The sequence below is a fragment of the Triturus cristatus genome, chromosome 1_2, assembly GCF_964204655.1.
Source record: "Triturus cristatus chromosome 1_2, aTriCri1.1, whole genome shotgun sequence".
Lineage (NCBI taxonomy): Eukaryota > Metazoa > Chordata > Amphibia > Caudata > Salamandridae > Triturus > Triturus cristatus.
In genome coordinates, this window is record NC_140580.1 from 886,535,440 (window position 1) to 886,556,877 (window position 21,438).

At 45.4% G+C, this 21,438-nt stretch overlaps 1 protein-coding gene across 15 annotated transcripts in view; it reads right to left on the bottom strand.

The window, feature by feature from the left end:
• Positions 1–21,438, bottom strand: part of MIB2 (MIB E3 ubiquitin protein ligase 2) — a 325,069-nt gene that overhangs the window by 142,538 nt on the left and 161,093 nt on the right. For 12 of the 15 annotated variants that reach the window (XM_085609515.1, XM_085609505.1, XM_085609514.1 and 9 more), the window contains exons 8-10: positions 8,271–8,375; positions 3,892–4,054; positions 3,161–3,294 (exon numbers count right to left, since the gene is read on the bottom strand). In XM_085609515.1, the coding sequence (XP_085465641.1) occupies positions 3,161–3,294; positions 3,892–4,054; positions 8,271–8,375 (402 nt within the window). The remainder of the gene's footprint in view (positions 1–3,160; positions 3,295–3,891; positions 4,055–8,270; positions 8,376–21,438) is intronic. The other 3 variants (XM_085609519.1, XM_085609511.1, XM_085609520.1) reach the window with 1 other exon arrangement.

Consider the following 21,438-nt stretch of genomic DNA (forward strand, 5'->3'; position numbering starts at 1 on the left):
GCCGGAGGTCTAGAATGGGCCGTAGGGTCTCATCTTTCGGTATGAGAAAGTACAGAGAGTAGACCCCTAGATTTTGCATATGGACAGGTACCTGCTCTATCGCGTGTTTTTGCAGGAGGGAGAGTACCTCTTGTTTCAGAAGTGTGGTATGTTCTTGTGACATCGCACGGTGTCTGGGTGGAATATTTGGGGGGGTAGAGGTTAGTTCGAGACAGTGTCCTGACCGAATAATTTGGGTTACCCATTTGTCTGATGTTATGGCCTCCCAGTTTTGAAGGAAGTGTTGTAGTCTGCCCCCGACCGGAGTGGAATGGTCTGGGGAGAGCGGGGGAAAGTCATTGTGTGGGCGGTGTGGCAGAACGGGCGGTGTTGGTTTTTGCCCCTGCCTTTATTATTGCTTCCCCGATATCCACCTCTTTGGTAGCCCTTTGAGAAGGTATTTTGAGGAGGGGACTTGTAGGAAGTGGAGACGTTATCGGAAGAGTAACCTCTGCCAGAGCCTCGAAAGGAGGAACGGCGAAAGGAGCGTCTAGGGGTTTGTGATTGCAGGGCTCCCATAGACTTCGCCGTATCTGTATCCTTCTTCATTTTTTCCAGGGGTTCGTCTACTTTTGGGCCAAATAAGTATTGTTGGTCAAAAGGGTGGTTTAATATAGATGCTTGGACCTCTGGTTTAAAGCCTGAAATTCTGAGCCAGGCGTGACGGTGAAGCAGGACACTGGTGTTTATAGCCCTGGACGCCGTGTCTGCTGCGTCAAGTGCACATTTAATAGAGGTGTTGGTAATAATCTTTCCCTCTTGTATTAGCTCATGAGCTTTATTCTTATATTTCTCCGGGAGATGCTGCATGAGAGCCTCCAGCTCATCATAGTGCGCTCTATCGTACCTTGCTAGCAGCGCCTGCGTGTTGGCGATGCGCCACATATTGGCAGCTTGCGAGGCAGTGCGTTTGCCTGACGCATCTAAAAGCTTGGACTCCTTATCAGGTGGTGGAGCCTCACCAGATGACAGAGTTGGAGCGCTTCCTAGCTGTGGAAACCACTAGTGAGTCTAGGGGCGCAGGTCCTTTAATATATACAGGATCCGTGGGGGCTGCCTTGTACTTCTTTTCTATTCTGGGGTTTAAGACCCAAGCTCTAACGGGGTCTTTGAAAACCTCTGTGGCATGCTTGGTCACCCCTTTAAGCATGGGTAATATAGCGGTGGATTTATCTGCTATGTCAAATGTGTCAAGTAGGAAGTCTTCCTCAACTGGATCACTGTGTAATTCCACCCCATGGTAATGTGCCGCCCGTTGTAAGAGGTGGTGGAACCCCAGGGAGTCCTCTGGTGGAGACGGCCTGGATGGATAGAGATCATCCTGAGGCACACCTGGGACATCGGGATTGTGATAATCCTCCCATGGGTCAGGTGTTCCCGGAGGAGTGGGGTCCTGCGGGGCATCTGTAGGATCATAGAATGGATCTCCGTGGTCATCAGGGTCTGGAGACGGGGTTGGAGACCGATGAGGCAAGGGTGGAGAAGGTGGGGGCGGAGATGGAGGGGGTGGAGGAGGGGGAGGAGGTGGAGGAGGAAGAGGAGGAGGTGGGGAGGGTACTCTGAACGGGGATGTGGCAGAGTCCTTCCGTTTTGGTGGTGGAGGAGGAGTTGGCTTGTCCAAAAGTCTTTTCTTGGAAGACAAAATTAAATGTCCAGTCCTGAGCTCCTTAGTTAAAGTCTTTTGAAGAGGATCCGGTGTGAAAAGCTCCTCCGGCACTGATTCCTCCATTGGTGCCGATGTTTTCGGAACCGAAGGCTTCGTTGGTTTATCCGCGACGTGCTTTCTCGGGGTGTCTGATTTTTTGGTCGGCGCCGAGGCAGGCTTCGACACACAAGCGTCGGTGCCGAGGGAGTTGTGTTTGGTCGGCACCGAGAGGCCAGGTTTCAACACCGATGGCTTCGGAATGGAACTTGTTTTCTTCGGCGCCGAAGAATGTTTGTCGGCGCCGCTGGGAGGCTGGCTCGAGCCCGAGCCGCCAGGAGACTTGTGATGCTTTTTCACCGGGCCCGAAGGTGGGGTGATGGAAGCAGTATGCTTGGCTTTCCCTAGGCCCGGAGGCGAAGGGGTAACCGGAGTCTCTTTCGGTATGGGCGCGGGAGGGGGTAGAGTACTCACGACCCTCTGCGCCGGTGTGATCTCCTCCACGTCCGAGTCGTCGGCCTCGGAAGCGCTGACGACATCTTCCTCCCGCTCGGTGTGCTGCTGTCCCGAAGCTCCGGTGTCTTCTCCGAAGATGTCAGGTGGAGCCGAGGTCGATGAGTGCGCCATGGTGCGCCGAGCTCGTCGATCCCGAATAGTCTTTTTCGATTGAAAAGACTTGCAGGCGGGGCAGTCTCGGGCCTCGTGTTCGGGAGAGAGGCAGAGGTTGCACACCTGATGGAGGTCGGTGTGGGGAAATTTAGACCCACATTTTGGGCACTTCTTGAAGGGAGTCCTTTCCATCGGCCGAGACCGGAGTCGAGATAGGCCCGAAGGCCGCTGCCGATGTCTGGAATCGAGGAAGTGCCGAAGAGAGAGATGAAGAAGTCGATTCCGTCTAAAGAATCTCGATGGACGAGGATTTTTCGTCGAAGGTCGAACTGGAAAGGTTCGAAGCCGGAGCACGAAGTATTACATCCGAGCCCGATGGCGGAAAAAAACAATCTGAGGATGGAGCCGAAGCCCATGCGCAGTACGGACCGAAGGAGGAGTCACCGTACTCGTGACTTCCAAAGACTGTCCAAGAAGAAAAACAAACTGCAAACATCCGGGCCCAACACCAGATGGCGATCTATGCACAGTGTATAATCTGCAGCTCATATGCCTCGAACATGTGTTTTCTCAAATAGATGACAATGTAGGTGACATCAATCTGGTAAGTCATCCAGAGTGCAATGTCAGCATTAATGGTGACCCTATAAAGATGTATACTCACTAATGTTCCCCATCCACCTTTATAAACCACACAGATTACAATTCTATCTCTAAAAAAATTGATGCAGTTTTACAGGATCCTGATATAAATCCAAACAGATATCAGAGGTCCAATTCCATTGGTAAGAATGATCTAGAGATCACTTTAGAGATGCAGGTGCTGCTCTCATCCCATGAGGGTGGGGCGTTTGCTAATGAGCCACTTGCCTTGTCCGGGTATTTTTGGACCAGCTCGCGAACATTTGCTACATTGCCCTGAGCTGCATCAATCACCAGGTGCCCTGGATTGTCTGCTTCGGTTTTCTGAGCTAGGAGCTTCTCCAAGACGGACATCAGGGTGCCTGAGAAAATAGAAGAAAAGGAAAGGAGCATAAGGGGTGGAAAACTCTTCAAGGAATGACAAAGAAATAATACTGCAGAGCAGTAGGACCCTGGAGCAGGGCTGGAGGGGGGGGGGGGGGGGGTTATAGAAAACAGAGTTATGAGGAAGGTGGGACTAGTTCTACTATCATTCTGGTCTCAAAAATGGTCACACTATGTGACCAGAAATGTATTTTGAGGAATGTACTAATAGGTTGGTTCGCAAAAGAAAGAATCAAAGAGAGTCGCAGTCCAACCAACCTATTATTCATTCGGTAGATCGTAAATTGAAGATCACTGTGATTGGTCAGTTTCACAGGAATGGTGAATTGCAAGGTCAGCAAACCACCATGCCTGCGATTACTATATTACTACTATAGATTTTTTTACAAAGCTCAATTTGAATAAAGAAAACCTGGCTACTTAAAAAAAAAAAAAAGAAATCGGAGTAATCCTCATCAGTCACCAGTAGTTGTCAAAGATCTGTGCATCTACGCTATGGCTGCACTTGGCTTCCACCTCTAGAACCCACAGGAGGTAGGCATTTCTAGCAAGGGCAAGAAGTACTGTGGTCTCACTTTTCGGCTCCTGTGCACTCTCCGTGGTCATAAGGTTAGCATCCTCGTCACGCCGATATGAGGTCAGGCAGGCTGGGTTGAAGGTCCAGGACTGACCGTCGACAGACACTCTCATATCACCGTCTCCAAACACCTTGATTACTTTTCCAATGTGTCCAAGGGCCTAGGGACAGAGGAGGAAACAAGACAAGTGAGAACAGATTCCAAATCCATAACATCTATATAAAGCGCATTCGAAAAGAGACTAGAAGAAACAGGATACTTTTCTAGTTCACATCAATCCATACACAAAACAAGAGTTCACACTAAAAGAGCAAGTCTGCCTCAATGGGTGAGATACAGTACAGAGACACAGATATTTAGGAGCGATACAGGCCTTCAAAATCATCTTATCTGCCCTTTCTAAAGTTTTTCTATTATCCATAGCTGTTGTATTGGCGCATTTTCATATTTTTAAAGTAACAACTGTCTATTCCTTAGAGACATACATGGAGAGAGCACCGATTTCTTTAAAGGGTTGATACCAGGTTCCTTGCTTTAAGGCAGAGTCATGACTCTACAAGCAGAGAAAGAGTAAACTGTGACATACCTTCATGAACTTAAGTCTGACGCCGACATTGGTTCTGGCTGTGGAAGCAGACCTCAGACTGTCATCATTACTCCAGCAAACTGACACCAAGCTGTGAGATCACCCCAGGAACTGCATGTGATGTGGTATTTTGACACTAACTCAGAAGGGGACTTGAGATCGTGCAATCATCCTAGAAGCTGCACGTGGGACTAATGCCATCACTTTCGAAATTAGATATTGGATTGTGGCATCACCTAGCACTGGACTTGAGATTGTACCATCACTCTAGGAAATGGATGTGGGCCCAATTGCATCACTTTAGTAACACGGGATTGTGACACTTGAGGAAGTGGGCATGTGACTGTGACATTAGTCTAGGAGCGAGCCGTGGGATTGCGATATCAGACAGACATCAGACACAAAATGTTCTCTGGCAGGAAGTCAAATTCTAGTGCCTATGTGATTATTAGTTCTTTGGTACAATTCATGCAAGTTTCTTATGAACATGCACTGTACAACGTCCCAAACGTGAGGACCCACTAAAAACAATCAAAAAGTATGAAATACTTCAGGAAATGGTCAGTCTTCAGGAAACGGTCAGTCTGTGGCAGCATTCCAGGAACTTTGAAACTGTGACATTGCTCCAGGAAGTGAATATAAAAGTATACATTTTAAATTTTCTACTGATAACACATTTGAAATATCATAGGTCTCTGTGACATTACCATTTCTTATTTTTCCATCAAACTTACTTCTTGTGATATCAAACAGAACACATAACTGACCTAACAAATCAGGTGCTGGTCTGTTCTGGAGTAATAGGTTGAGTTTCAGATCACTTAGTTATTTTCCTCTTTCTGAAAGCTTAGTGTCTAATTCTGGATGTCACATCAGCAGCCTCTGAAGTACTGCACTTAGTTTTAGAGAGCACACCTAGGTATTTTCTCTATTTCTTGACATACAATATTTAGCATCCATCCAAACTGTATGTTGGGGCCAAAGGTGAACCCTAATCCCTGTAATCTGGTGCCAGAGAATATGAAACTGAGTGCCCCTTTCGTCACAATACCTCCAACACTTGTCTGACTCATAGCTGTTAAAGGAGTGCAGCCGTGCTGGGGTGTAATGACATTTATATAGAGGTTTTAGGTTTGCTTCTCTTGCGTAACAATTATCCACTACGGGTATTTTGCATGAAGTCGGTCCACTCTCTCTCTCAGTCATTGAGATTACCAGCTTCCTTTCCATTGAGCTTTGACAGTGCCACTTGGAGAGTTGTGGAGGGGTTCTTTGCCATCGGAAGTATCTGGTAAAGTCTTGTGATCAGATGCTTGTCTGAGTTCTGTAGTAGTGTCTCAAAGAGTTCAAGCCCACTAAGGCTCGTCTCCTGACCTAGCTGTGCAGAGGCCCGTGGCATAGCTGACTCTAGTAAAACCACTCGGCTTTGTGTAAAGTGAAGTTTCATTTGATTTGTCCAAAGGAACTGGTATGGCTCCCCCAGTCTCGGACCTCTATTTGTCTTTCATGGCTGAAATGATCTCTCTCTCTCGTTCTGGCTGAAAATCTGAGTTTCTTCACAGCGAGCAAGAGTGAGGCGTAGCTCGTCAGATTCTTGTTCATGCTGGTTGCCCTACGACACCATTGCTAGTAGTAGAATCTTGGACACACGGTCCCCATGATATTGGGGAATGGAAGCCTTGCCTTCGTCTTCGCAGTAAATGTGTGCAAATTATTTGGAAGTTTAAAGGCACTAAGATTGGAAATGCCTGTAAGAGAAAAAGGAATCTCAGAAAATACTCCTATATATATAGACGCCATACGCCTCAGTCCAGAGAGCTTTAGGTTATGACATCAATGTAAATCTTGCTTAAAAGAGTCTATCAGCTGGGAACAGCGCTCTTCATGAGGGAATAACATTAAGACCTAAATATCGGATTCACTGCGCATTCCTTCTGAAATGGGCCAAGTGGCGAAGTGTATCTCGGGAAACAATAAGGATCGAGGGAAAGAACTTTGTCATGTTGATTCTGAAACCGGATGCTTTGCCAAATGCGTCCAATTCAGCCAATATTTTCTGGAGAGATTAATTTGTCTTTGACAGGGAGACCAAGGAGTTGTCGGCAAAGAGTCGAAGCATGAAGTTATTAGGGTCAAGGTGGATACTTCTTATTGCTGGATTATTTTTATTGTTTTGTCCCCAGGGATCCAGTGCTGAATGAACAAGAGATAATAAAGAGAGCATCTCCCTCTCATACCTCCCCCATTATCTAACCTCTCTTAGTCCAAGTCACTAATGCCTCACTCATACAATGTTCATGAACTTATGCCAGAATAAGAAGGCCCTCATTGGCCTGAAACCCCCATCAATCCTATCAGAGGTATTTTCAGAATAAAGAGAGCGACCTGGTCTCTTCCTTGAGCATACGCATTGCATCTATTTTATCACTAACTCGCATCCCTGTACCAAACCAGATTAGAAAAGGTGGATCAGATCCATTCGAACTGTAATCAGTCTGGTCACCAAGACTTTCATGAAGGATTGTGCTTCAAATATTCCATTAGTCAGCATTAATAATGAGCAGTTATTGGTGGTGTCATAGCAACTCTGAAGAGCAAATCAGAGGACTAAGACTGAACTTAAACTTCACATGCGCAAGACTGAGGATCCACATCTGCATTTATCCCTCACACACACCCAGTCTTGGTCTTTGGCCAGCACAGAACATTACACCTATGTTTGCAGACATAAAAGACACACATGTTATTTCAGAGGTAGGTGCAGAGAGAAGGGGAAGATCCTTCCAATTCTTTCCAACATCTTCTTTGACCTTTGAGCAACTGCCCTCTGACCAGTTCTACCCTGGACCACACTAATGTCCAGATTAGGCAAGGTGGCCTTATCACTGGCCTAGAGACGGACCACTTTGCCATTTTCTAGTGGACCCACACTAGACATCAAATGGAGAAATGATGAAATGTAATTGTGTGTTCAACCTAAAATGGCTACAAATGACTGCTTCTTCACGCCTTTGGTCCAAGGTTTTCGGTTGCCAAAGCTCATCACTTTGTGTGCCCAATCTCTGCTTACTAAATGTTCCTCTCTAAATTATTTGTACAAGGATGCAGAGGCGTTGTGGATGAAGCTTTTGCATTGTTATAGTGACTGTATTGTTGCACAAGGCCCTTTCCAAACACACAACTCAAAAATTGGCTCCACTTAGAGGCTGACCCACAACATGATAAGCTCTCTTCATCATTTAGTGCTGCATTGCATAGTGTGTAATATAACCCCCTAAATAACACCTCCAAAAAGAAAAGCATTCAAAGGAGGAAAGGTGAAGTTGGATGAAAAGGTAAAGGTTTAGGAGGGAAGGAACAAAACTGAAATCCTATGAGAAGTTCAGAGAGTGAGGGGCAGAGCGTTAAGCAGGAAAGGAGCAAGGACAGGAAGTTTGTAGAATGGAAAGGTGAGAAGGTGTAGGGAGCAGAAATAAGGAATGAGGAAAATGGTATAGAGGGGATCATTTAAGAGCTGATTAAAGGGAAAGGATGGGAAGCAGGGGGCAATTTAAAACAACGCCATGCACCACAATTCCTTGCTAAAAGGTACCATGGATTAGAGAAAGCTGCTTTTCCCCACTCACTGCACCACTCGTGAAAGCATGCTCTGCTATGGGTGGCTTCAACCTATTCCTTGCACCTTCCTACCAAACACACATACACGTCACTCCTACCCCTGCCCTCTTTGACAAATGAACACAAGTGTTACATAATCAGCAGTCTTTATGTTGTCCTCTTTCGCACTCACAGGGGCCATGTCATTAGTCCATTCCCCATGGTCCACTTGGAGTCGCCGGACAGTTTCCACGTCATCCATCACACGGACCACATCACCAACCCAAAAGGTGTTGTGCTAAAAGAAAAGATATCAGAGACAAAAGAAAAAATGGAAACAAAAATGTAAGGCAAAAAGCAAAAGCACAATGCACTCCAAGGCACTGCAGCGTGAAAGCAAATCAAACTGCGATCAGGAGATTAAGGTAGTGAGAATGAAAGAGTAAGAAATATAAAAGGCATCAATCATGATATAGGAGACAGAAAACATGAGTGCAAAAATAACCACAAAAAAAAAAAATGATATTTAGGAAGACGGAGAAAGAAGTAATAGAAATTCGAAATAGAAAAGGGAGAGTAATAAGCAGATAAAACTGAGAAATTGGAACAAAGATAAAACACAGGGATGATAGAACAAGTATAAAGAAAGAGACACTGGTGACAGTGGAAGAGTTTGCGAAAGAAAGTGAGTTTGAGAACACGCATCTGAAAAAAAAAAACAATGAGTGAAAAAGACAAATAGATGTTACAAAAACCAAGTGAGCTTTTGTCAAAGTAAAAGGAAATGTTAAGAGAAAGAAGACAAGAGGATATACAGAGACAGAAAGCAGCAGACAGGCACAACAGAGAGATGACTGAGAAAAAGGAGAGACGGACACTGAGAATTACAGACTACGAGGAGGGAAGGGTATACTGAAAAAAGATCAAACTGAAAGAGGAAGAATTACAGATAGAAAGAATCTCAAACTGAAAAAGGAAGAATTAATGATAGAAAGACTATTTGTGGTGGTCACTGAGAGGTTTAAAACAGTTACCTACCTGCAACAACAGGTATGCAATTGTAATGTTTAAATATTCATCTACTGTGCACATCCTGCCTTTCATTGGGTGTTTTGGAAAAACTCAATTCGTTTTGCCAAAGTATTCAAAGTCGCAGATGTGTCTGTAAAAAGACTTATCAACAGGATGGACAGGTCCTCAACAAAGTTGCACGTGCAAGTGCCATCATTTTATTTGAATTTTGTGTGGTCTCTGGAAATGGGATAATTCTTCAGCAAGGATGTGATCCCTAGCTATGCGGGTAAGTCACTGTCCACTGTGTATTTATGTTGACTCAAAGGAATGAATAAAACTTTATTGTACGATTACTTAAAACTATTACATAAGGGCAAAAATACACAAAGCTAAAAAGAAAGATAAAAATTAGTTCCTCTGCAATTCAACTTCAGTTCGTAAAAACCGTTCGATTACAAAATATGGAAAAAACATCCAGTTTTTTATAATAGATCTTAAGTGCAAAGAGCCTTGGTTAGCTGTTTGCCAGCTGGACACGGCACTTGGGCCTGCTGCTCATGCAAGACTGGTATGGAAATACACTGCTTGTTACTCACTGAGCTACACCCTAGTGAAGGGGGAAGACCGTGCCCGACCGGGATACTGTCTCCGAAAACCTGTCCTTTAACAATGTCTGCACCAAGTTGATAAATTAACCGCCAGACGAGGTGCTGTTTCCTGAGAGAATATAAGGATTTTTTGCCTGTACGACAGTACGGAGGCCATAGTATAACAAGCACTGGCAAAGCCAATAGGTCTCGCCTATGAGGTCCATAGCACCCTTGCTTTGCTGTGTGGGACATTTCGTGAACACTGATTGTTTACAGCGCTTGGTGCTACACCACGGCATCTTCCCAAGATCATAAACAAAATATGTCACTGTTACCTAAGTGGACCAACTTCATTTTCTTGACCTCAGAAGAGAAAAAAAAGACCAAGTCAGCCTTGCAATGGCTGATAAGTTAAAAAAACGTTTTCGTAGAACATGTATTAACCTTATAAGGTAACTTTGAACTTGCTGATCAGGGCCATGAAGAAATCAACTCGTTAAACACTAGTTTTCCTAAAGTTATTTTCTTACAATATTGCAGCTAGAAAACATCGCTGTTGTGGAGACTCCAGTTTTGCAAGATCCCTTTCTGCAGACACTGCACCAGTAGTGATGGCCATGCAGAAATAAACATGAAATCCTATAAAATCCAAACAAAGGACAGACAGTATTTGGTCAGCCAGTCTCCCATCAAACTGTCGAGTTATGGAAGATAAGACAAGAAAAATAGACCAGATGAAGGCTGGAAAGAGCGCAGTGGTTTGATGTGTCTGCTGCTCTGCAAGTCACAGGTTCAAACCCCAGCAGAGCGGATTCAGACTTTCGCTTCCAATGAAGCTCGGGTGCTCTTTAAACACAATCAAGGCTTTATTTGGCACGGTCTTTGTCCAGCTAAGTCAACACCAGGTCACGCCAACATTCTGTCGATTGAATGCTGATTTGAACAAGAGAGCTTGGGTCTGGTTGGAAACCTCCATTGCGGTACAAAAGGGGGTGGTGATGGACGGAGCATCAGAACCAATGAAACACTCACACCCAGTCAACAGATCTGGGTTTGATCCATCACTGTTCTTTAGCCCACTCTGCCACCCCAATTCAGACATGCAAATCAGTCTGACCCTGTGCCTCATGGGAACAGTCCAGCCCGAACTGCCAAGCCATGTCTTCCCTGGACCGGAAACAAGCTTCCTAGGACCGGTTTCTAGCATTTCAGCCGTCTTCAGCCAGGCTTGCTTGAATCCAGTGGCAAAGTGAGCAAGGGACTAACGTCTGAGCATACCCTGCCAACTTATGGCGAACAAAGCAAAAACCAAAGGAAATGATGGACGGAGTGTTGAACATTGCAAGCACTCACCCCCAGTCAACTGATCTGGGTTTAATCCATCACCGTTCTTTAGCCCACTCTGCCACCCCAGTTCAGACATGGCCATATGCAAATTAGTCTGACCCTGTGCCTCATGGGAACAGTCCAGCCCGAACTGCCAAGCCATGTCTTCCCTGGACCGGAAACAAGCTTCCTAGGACCGGTTTCTGGCATTTCTGCCGTCTTCAGCCAGGCTTGCTTGAATCCAGTGGCAAAGTGAGCAAGGGACTCACGTCTGAGCATACCCTCCATTGAGCAGCTGTGTACAGCACTATACCAGCACCTAAAAAACCCTGTGCGGATTCAACACAGGTAAACTGAATGTGCAGCTGCCTCAAAACTATTCAAACAATAAGCATGCAAGCGCTGCGGGTTGATCTCTGTGGCTTGTGGCGCTCAAAAGTCCACACACACATACAATTAATTGCTCATGCGCATTCTAGTGAACCGGAAGCGCGCTGACACTGGTTAAAGACAAACCGGGTTAAAGTACTATTTTAATTTCTAGGCCCTGTTTATAATTTTTTGACGTAGGTATGGGATTGTATTGTGAGCGCTCGTTGTAGGTGTAATGTTACTAGTTTTAAATAGCTGGATGACTGGACAGAAGAAGCAAAATACCAGACGGGCAGCACACTAAGCTATGTACACATTTTTAGTTGAAGTGTTTTAAGCTCCGCCCTTTATTATTACATCGGCCACGACATGATGAGAAACCCCCCAGTTTTTTCATCCCGATTAAAGCCCTGGTGTTTGGAAATAACAATGGTCTCTGGGCTGAGGCCGGGCGGGTCAGTCTGCTCTGGAGTGGGCTGACTAGTGACTGTCTTTGACTTTTGCAGCGCGGCGTGCTTTTTCGAAACTCGGACGCCACCTCCCCTCTGAATACTAGTGAGTTCCAGGAAAGCACGGGCGGCAATGCTATGCTTTGTTAATATTTCACAGAGATCTTAAATCACTGTTTGAGGGGGGGGGGGTGAAGGGCCATCGTGGCGATAACTCCGTAAGAGACACTCTGCCCTAAACCAATCCCCCCCCCCTCTCTCCCCTCCCCCCCCCCCCCCTCCCTCCCCCCAACCACTCACACAAACAAAACAGAAGCTGCCGGGACCAAAAAGAAAGGCGAAAGGAGGAGGGGATTGGAAAAGAGGCTGCCAGGACTGCCATGAATATTAAAAGTAGAGCTGGGTCAAAAGCTTCCAGCCACGGAAGTCTGTGACTTGTAAACGGCTGAAAACCCATGACCCCTCCTCGGCCCTGGGCACGTTCACAGAGCCGCAGAACAACATACGTAATTAGTATTGGTGCAAAGCCAGACGGCACAGTAATTCAAGCAAGTACTGGCACTGAATTGATGACAAAATATTTTGAGGGAATGCGATAATACCAAGTACGCATTGGTGCGGAGTGACCCTTGGCAGGGTTGCGGTTTTACCGGACGCACTTACCTCCATATTCTGCTCCACCCACGGACCCTCGACACGCCGAAATGGTGAACTGTGAGGAAGTGAGGCTAAATGCACCAAGCAGCAATGCCCCTCCCCCGCAGCGCCCGCGGGGGAACGAGACAATGATCTGAGCGCAGCGTCCCTGAAGCGGGTGCCGTGTTGTTGTGTTGTTAAAATTAAAGCCCTGTGGTGTCCAAAACTATATAAACACATGTTTTACAATTGAAACAGGAGCGTAAAGTCAGAAAGTAGTAAAAATGTAATTGTAAGGGAAACGCATGAACATGCGTGAACGAACACAAGCCCGAGGCAGACCCTAACAAACAAATAGTGCCAGGAAGGAAGGCCACGCGTAACGGGCAGGCGCAAAGAGGATCTAAAACATGGGCACTCACAAACTTTCTCTCGGGGTCCATATTCACAGAGTGGCTTGTGGCTGAGGACCGCACTGGTGGGGGCGGGGTCAGTGTTTGGGGGTGGGGGGTGCGAGAGCACAAAAAAAAAGAAACTGTGACCATGAGGTTGAATACAAGCACCTGACGCGGACGGACGCATTAGTCCACTGAGCCACCAGACTCGGCATACACACATCTATCTGTCTATCTATCTAGATCCCTATCTCTCTGTCTGTCTCTATCTCTATCCGCACATGTAATTATTGGAGGGGACTTCAATTGTCATTTTGAACCTCTTAATGGCATAACTACAACCATTACAAGCGAGGAAGACTCGGCCTGGGCAATACCAGAATGTAATAGTTATCCAATAAGGGGGTGGAACCCCCTTGTTCTCCAAATGAATTCTCTTACATTTAATCACCTACTTAGGGCATGCAATGGTCGCCTCCCCTCAGACAGTCCGGGTAATCCTACATTTAATAAACTGGGACAGACATCCATAATTGATTACATCCTGGTAGACGTCGAGATATGGTATAGAATATTGGACTTTTTGGTCCAATCTCGATGTGAAAGTGACCACAACCCATTGGTGTTAGATATAGGATGTTTCCAGCCCAAGGCTGGTCAGGGTATGTCATTACAATCTGTCCCAAATTTAATTGCAACTGAAGGAGGTAGGAGAGTACAATGGAGAACATTTATACAAGTACCCAAAAAAAATGTCCTCCCTCTATCAACAAATTATACAGTTTCTAGAAAACGCATTTGATATCTCAGAAAACAGCCGAGGCTATGAATCCCTGCTAGCGTTAGGTAAGAATCATCAGGATTTGTTTTTAAACTTAGCAGAGTGTTTCTACAATGGGAAAAATAATAATAAATCTGACCCCAGACCGAAACACACCTGGTATAACAAAGCATGTAAGGAAGCTAAATGCGCTTTGTAATCCGGGATTAAGGATAAGGACAACCTACGTATCAAAAAAAAATTAGGGCCCACTACAAAAAAACCCTAGCTGAAGCCAAAGCAGTGTGGGAGATTGAAAAATGAGAAGCAATTAAGAAAGCTTTAGATGATAGAGATTTTAGAGGTTTTGGAACCTAGTAAAAACTGGTAAATCCGAAGGCAACTCAGCAATCGAACCAAATTTGGGGGAAGAAGCTTGGAGATCCCATTTTAAATCTTTATATTTAAGAAGGAGATGTAGTTGCAAGGGCACCAGTTATTGAACGAACTCCCCTAAACACTCCTCCACCTTTCTGCACATTGACAAGAGGTTCTTTTGGCGCTGGCTAAATTGCTACCAAACAAGGCACCAGGTCTGGATAGAATCCCTGGTGATCTGTTTAGGAATGAACAAACAGTATGGGCACCCTATCTACGGATCCTATTCAATGCCATCCTTCAAGGTATGGCACCCCCACCAACTTGGGCTGGCGCAGAAATCATTCCTATATATAAACAAGCATTGGCATAGCCAATTGGTCTCGCCTTTGGGACCTTAGAAGTGTTTAGCCATGGAACAGTTGCATAACTAAATACTTATAAGGTCCCAAAAGCGAGACCTATTGGCTATGCCAAGCGGCCGTGCAAGTGATCGCGATCAAACATCAAAGCGGCCGTGCGGCTGCGAAAGTGAAAGTAATCGCGGTAAAGCGCGGCGCGCGCGCCCGCGCACATGCACTGTGGCTCTAGGCTGGCCTGGTAGCACTTTTTGGAGCCCTCTCAATAAGTCTCGCCAGACCAGCGCATGCGCTGGGTCAGGCGAGACCTAAAAAGGCTCCCCCCTCAACCCGGCAAATTATCGGCCAATAAGCCTCATTGATATTACCCGAAAGATATTTGCCCGGGTTCTCCTAGGTCGATTGCAATCATGGATGGAAGAGATGAATATCTTAACTCCTTTACAAGCCGGTTTTAGGTCACAAATTTCGACCATTGACCAGATCTTCCGATTGCAATTGATATACTGGAAAACTGTCATTTTGGAGGGTGGCAGTCTTTACCTAACCTTTGTGGATCTCAAATCCGCATTTGATATGGTGAACCGCGATCAGCTATGAGGCCTGCTCCATGATATGGGATTACCAGTATACCTTTGCCAGCAGCTGAAGTGCTTACATGATGGCACTTATGCGAGGATAAGACATGGTAAGAAAGGGCAATTGACAGCTCCCTTCCCCGTCGAGAAAGAAGTGAGACAGGGATGCATTTTAACGCCGACTCTGTTCGCCCTCTTTCTAAATGGTTAATTGAAACCCTCCTGGCAGTGAAGGATATAGACTCACCAAGGTTAGAGAACCGCAAAATACCTGCTTTAATGTTTGAGGACGATACGCTGCTCAGGTCTAAATCACCCATGGGTATGCAGCACATATTGGAAGAGTTTACCCAATTTTGTAGGAAGAGGGATTTGGAGATAAATCTCCAGAAAACAAAATATATGGTCTTCCATGCCAATACCAGTAATTGCCCACACACCCAAATGGAAGGTAGGGCATTAGAGAGGGTGTTCATTTTTGATTATCTGGGCTTCACACTGAATGATAAGATGGACTGGGGGACCCAAATCAAGAAAGCCAACCTTAAATTAACACAGTCTATAGGGGGCATTTTAAAAGTACATAGAAATTGCACCCAAAAGGTGGTGGGTCCTCCAGCTGAAATTGATAAGATCCAAGCAAGGGGAGCCTCAATTTATGGAGCTGAACTTTGGGGACATTGTTCGTCTAACATTCTATCTGTAACAGAGAACACGGTCATCAGGCAGCTGTTGGGTCTTCCCGAAAGTACTCCTTTAACCCCACTAAGGATGGATTTAGGCATTGGCCCCATTACCGGCTTAATTGCCTCCCGTCCACTTCTATTCTGGCGTCGCTTATGGAGCACGCCCGAGTTAGAAACGTACAGGGAGGGATTGAAGGATGTTATGTCAATACTTGGAGCTGGGAACCTACCTTGGTTGTCTTATATGAGGAGTACATGCCACTCAATGGGGAGGGCAAACGTGTGGCTAACACCAGAAGAGACCTGCCCATCCGTCCCTAAAAAATCCTTATCCCGCACCTTTAAAGAATATAAATTTGCTCACCTGCCCCAGAGTATGAATTCTTGCTGCCTGACCTCTAGGTTCCTGGATACCAAACAGCATTACAAGTTGGAGCTGGCCCATGACAGTATCTAACCTTTTATGGCAAAGAAATTGTTTTTACAATTTACACATGGGACACTCCCGTTCCGCGCTTTCACAAACAAATGGAAGGGAGCCACCAAACTAGATTGTCCTGGGTGCACTCTGACAGAAGAAACAGAACTCCATGTTATACTTTTCTGTCCTGCCTACAGAAGGTCTTGGTTCAAGTGGATCATGCAACTTTGTAGGAATCTGGGGCTTAGAAATTACATCGAGGTCTTTAGGCTACTGAAATATGAGACATCCATTATTCGTAGTCGCAATCTCGAAATTCCTATTCGCGATGTGGTGCATACGTAGAAGCATTATAAAGGGAAAGAAAGCTGGGTAATATTCAACAGTGCCTTTTTACTAACTGTCAGTGATCTGTATCTGCAAATATCTCCAACTAGGGAAATTGTCTTGATATTTTTCTACTAATTTTAATGTTTTATTTTTAAATTATCTTTTTAAAAGATTTTTTTTTATATTTTACTGTCAAATGTTTTTTACCCCGGCTTACAAGATATCATGGCTACAGCTGATGCATAGGATGATCAATCAAAGGTCGTGGAGTAGTAGTGGGGTTCGAAAATAAGTGATAAAATTGTAGTATATCGTCCATGGTTTTAATGGTCTTCAGTATTATAATTTTAATATTCAATTGTAGGGCATTATAAACTTTGTAAATCATGTATTGTTATAATTATGTGCTTTTATGGCTGTATAGCCGAAATAAAGTTTTTTGACTGACTGACTAAGTATAGTTTTGGACTGAGTTTGCTTAATGTTTGATGCAGGTATAGTTGTCTGGTCTGGGCTGTGTAAGATGTTATTAATGGAGCATATCTACCCAGGGCACAAGTCCTAAAAAAAGAAGTGGGGGTGGGGGACTAACCAAGTTAGGTAGTTTGCAAGTGACATTACGGTGCATGACATCACGGTACGTGACATCATAGCATGCGACATCACGGCGCATGACATCACGCAAGACATCACAGGAATTGACATCATCGGAAGTGGCATCACAAGCCACAACTTTACACGAAGTGACATCACAAGAAGTGGCATCAGATCCTAAGCCCTCACATATATGTTTATGGGGACTATCATGTGTACATTTGAGCGCATTGCAAGGATAATAGCACAGTGAGCTATGGAAGATGATATGTGAATTCTACACCTTGTACTCCCCCAGGTTTATATATCACATCCTGTACATTAATTTACAAACATACATAATTTATTGTATATGTAATATTCTCGTCTGATGTAAAGTGCTCTGGCACCCTGCACTGGGATGGGTAGGGCTATACAAGAAAAAATAGTGGTACTTAAATCATTTCAACGCCTCCTCAGAGGAAGTAAGCTCTCAATAAATGCAATTTGTTTTGTGGAAATACTGGGAAAGACCAACGCATCTGACATTCTTACATTACAGTGCATGCATATCTCCAAACAGGGACTGAACAAAGTGAAAAGCTGCCTCTCTTAAGTATGTGTGAATTGCTAACAAGGTGTGAGCCTTTGTTTCCCCTCTGCTGCATTTGCATCTAGGTGTGAGGCTCCTGACTGCTCCCAGCCAGGAGACTCGAACAAAAGGAGACCTGATGACCCCTTAAATTCGGCCTTTGCTATGGGCCCAGCAGGAGCCTAAAATAAGAAAGCCCCGTCCCCTCCTTCACGTTGTTGCTTGAGACAACGTGCAGGCGCTGCTGAAAGTGTCCCAGTGTTGGGAAATTACACCGGGACGAGTTCAGCACATTATTCAGTGGGCCTCAAATTCTTGGCAGGGTGGACGGCGTTCATCCTGTGAAAATAGTCGGTGGACGCCGTCCACCCGCGTGTACCCTCGACTTGATATCAGTTGCTCTCGTCAGCGGGTTCAGTTGCTTTTTTATGGCGTCTTTGATGACAGAGTAAGGGATTGAATATTGGGCCCAGTTTTCTATGGCCAGTTGTAGTTTTTCTGCGGCTTTGTTCAGGGAATTGTGCCATGGGTAATTCTGGGTAGTGAACATCGTTTTTGAGACCACCTTCATTGAATTTTGAGGGACTGAAATCATCCAGAAAAAGTATTTTGCCTATGCGGTGAGACAGACTTTTTGTATCACGAGACCAAACTCCAGTCTAATTAGGTTTTTGCTACATTATGAGGGTAATTAAAAGATTCACTTATAGCCCATGCAGTGCATTTTGATTAATTCAGCCCGAGTAAGCTGGGGAACGAACGCTTGCTGGGAATGAGTTTTGTCCAGCTGGGTGCAATTGACGTTGGGCAAGAGTTTTGCCCAACTCACCCTCCTGGTGGCCTTGGTTGTATGACTGAGAAGTCTATTAATTTGCAAAGGACGTTTTTGCCATTTTTCCTTCAATCTTCATCTTTTGAAGGTAGTGTGTTTTCCAGTGCCGCTGAACAATACACCAAGATAATTGTAATTCCGGATATACTCTAGGCTCTCAGACCCTACGTTCCAGGTCGGGGCCCTTTTTTGGGTGTAACGCCAAAAGATCACCACTTTTGTTTTACTCGTGCTGGTGACAAGTTCATTCTTTTCGCTGAATTTATTCAGTACCTTCTGGAGGCCTATTTTGGTATGGTTTCAGAAGAATGAGGTGTTGGTGTAAAGCGACATAATGGCTCTCAGGAGGTTGTTGGCTATATTCCAATTCTGAAGCTTCTGCCAAAGTTTGCTGTGTACTACTCCGTTGAAGGCGGCGGCGTAGTCGATGAAGCGAGTGAAAACAGGCAGGCTATTATGAGTGAATGCTTGATGAGCTATAGAGGACAGGGCCACGATGTGGTCTACTGTCGATCCTCCCTCGCGGAACCTGGTTTGATAAAATGGAAGCAGACCCTCTTCTGTGACCCATTTGACTAGGTCTTCATACGGTGCTTGCATATGCTTTCCCCTTGATGTTCAATAGTTCAATTAACCTGTAGTTGTTGGGGTTGGTTTTATCCCCTTCTTGTGAATCATTGGAGGAGTGAGGCCCGCCATGAGTCTGCAACGTCTTCGTTTATTTTACATTCAACATACAGCGGGTGAGAACTGATGCCCAAAAAGGGGATCTACTCTAAATAGAGACCTGAGAAGGCCATTGGGCCTCGATGCTCTGTCCTTTCGGATCTTCTTCAGGCCGATCGTCCGTCAATTAATATTCCTCCTTTGTAATTTGTGTGACCTTCTTGGCATCCATTGCCATGTACAGGGATGCAGAGGCTGTTTATCAGGTTTCTTAGTGTAAAGGGTAGTGATGTGGGCTCTACGTTTGTCTGATGATACCGAATTTCCCCTTTCCCTCTTGCAGTGGCATAAAGTGTTTACATAATGCCAGAACTGCCGCTGTTTGTTTCCTGTTATTGGGTCAAAAAATGTAACCCCTTCAGCCTCACGGTGCTTCGTCTTGTGGGCCCATATAAGAAGTTAACATTTTATATGGCCATAGCAAGCTCCTGCTGGGTAATAGTTGTTCGTAATCTATTATTTGTCCATATTGCCCCCCTCAGTTTGCAGGTGCTAGTTTAAATCTCCTGCACAAATCTTATGTTGTGCTTTCCTGGCTTGCTGATTTTGTGTCAGCTGTTTCCTAATAGGAAGGAGCGCAAGTTGGAGACAAGGGTGAACCAACCTTCGATGATCTACTCATTTTGTGATTCAGTTGTCCTGCCCACCCATTGACCTCTGAGGTTTGGGTTGTCCATTTTATCTTGAGTTGTCCATTTTATATTTCGTGCCAGTTTGTAATGTTCCTCAGCTTTTGATTGTTCGGTAGCTGGTAGCCTGTTGAGGATCCTTCCTTGTAAAGACAAATGGGCCATCAGTAGTGTGTGGTCATTTACAGCCTGTTGGCGTACCAGGAAATCCAGCAGGGCTTTGCACAAGCCGGCACTTCAGAAGATGGAATCGATTGAGGTCAAATTGTTAAATAAGTGACGGTGACTGATGGATGGTTGGGTTTTCTTCGCTATGGACTGGGCTGATTCATGTTTGAAGAAAGGTATTGAATCTCCGGCTCATTTGACAGCAATTCCTTGTACCAGTGCTATCTCCTCCCAGGCTGTGCATAATGAAATCACCCATTAGAATTATCTCGGATGCTGTTCACTTGCTAAATAGTTCCCCAAGAGGACGATCATCTTTTTTTTTCCTCCATAGTCCTACAGTGGGAATTGAGATAAACATTTATTATTAGGATTGATAGTGTACCTCCCTTAGCTCTGTGTTCCTCGACAATGCCAGCTTGCAACATTTCTAATTCAACGTCCATTTCGGTGGTGGCCAGTTTCACTGAATACTTCATGTATATTGATATTCCACCTGATGGCCTTCCGAAGAATTGACTTTTTTGTTTTAAATCGGGCTTATGGATCTCCGTGTAGCCTGGTAGAAGTGTAGGAGTGGTTGAGCATGTCTCTTGGAGGCAGACGACGTCTGCTACCTTCAAGGTTAGTGTTGTCTTGCTCTATGAGATCTTGAATATTCCTGCTACATTCCATGAAATTATTTTCATTGTTTCGGCCAGGTGATTCAAGCACACCATGGCTCTGTGATTGCTGCTAGGGATGTCTCAATTTTTCTTGGGCAGGGTTTGTGGCAATCCAGCTCCAGTCATTTGATCGATAATTTGAAGTTGCGGGTACCGCGTCTCAGCCAGCGGAGAAAAATCGTGGACTGCCGATCTCTGATGAAGTGGAACGGACCATCTTGACGAACAAGTTACTTACCTTCGGTAACGATGTATCTGTAAGAAACATTAGTTAGTTAGATTCCTCACCTTAGAATATCCCCAGGCGTCAGGCTGGATCCGGAAAGATTTTTGTAGCAATACCCCTTGCGCGTCGCTAGGGGTCGTCTGCGGCTCCGCGTCCGTCGTTGGCGTCGTGCGCCGGAATGACGTCGGAGTACTTAGACGCCGCCCTCGCGCGCTGACGTCAGTTCTTGTACATAGCTTTCCGCGCCAGGAACGCAGAGCCATGCAAGCGACCGACACTGGTGCCAAAAAGTCTAGGGCCCTAAACAGGATGACCTTAACCCTAGATGTCGGTTCGCAGAGCGGGGAGGATGGGTGGGTCGGTGAGGAATCTGACTAACGAATGTTTCTTACAGATACATCGTTACCGAAGGTAAGTAACTTGTTCATCTGAATGAAACACGTTAGTTAGATTCCTCACCTTAGAATAGATACCCCAGCAATACCAACCCCGGTGGAGAGTCTGTGAACCAAGATCACACCAGAAAGTCCTGGAGAACAGAACGGCCAAAGAAGCCATCTCTCCGGACTTGGCTGTCCAGGCAATAGTGCTTGGCGAACATGTGCAGTGAGGCCCACGTCGCTGCCTGACAGATGTCCTGCAAGGGAACTCCCCGT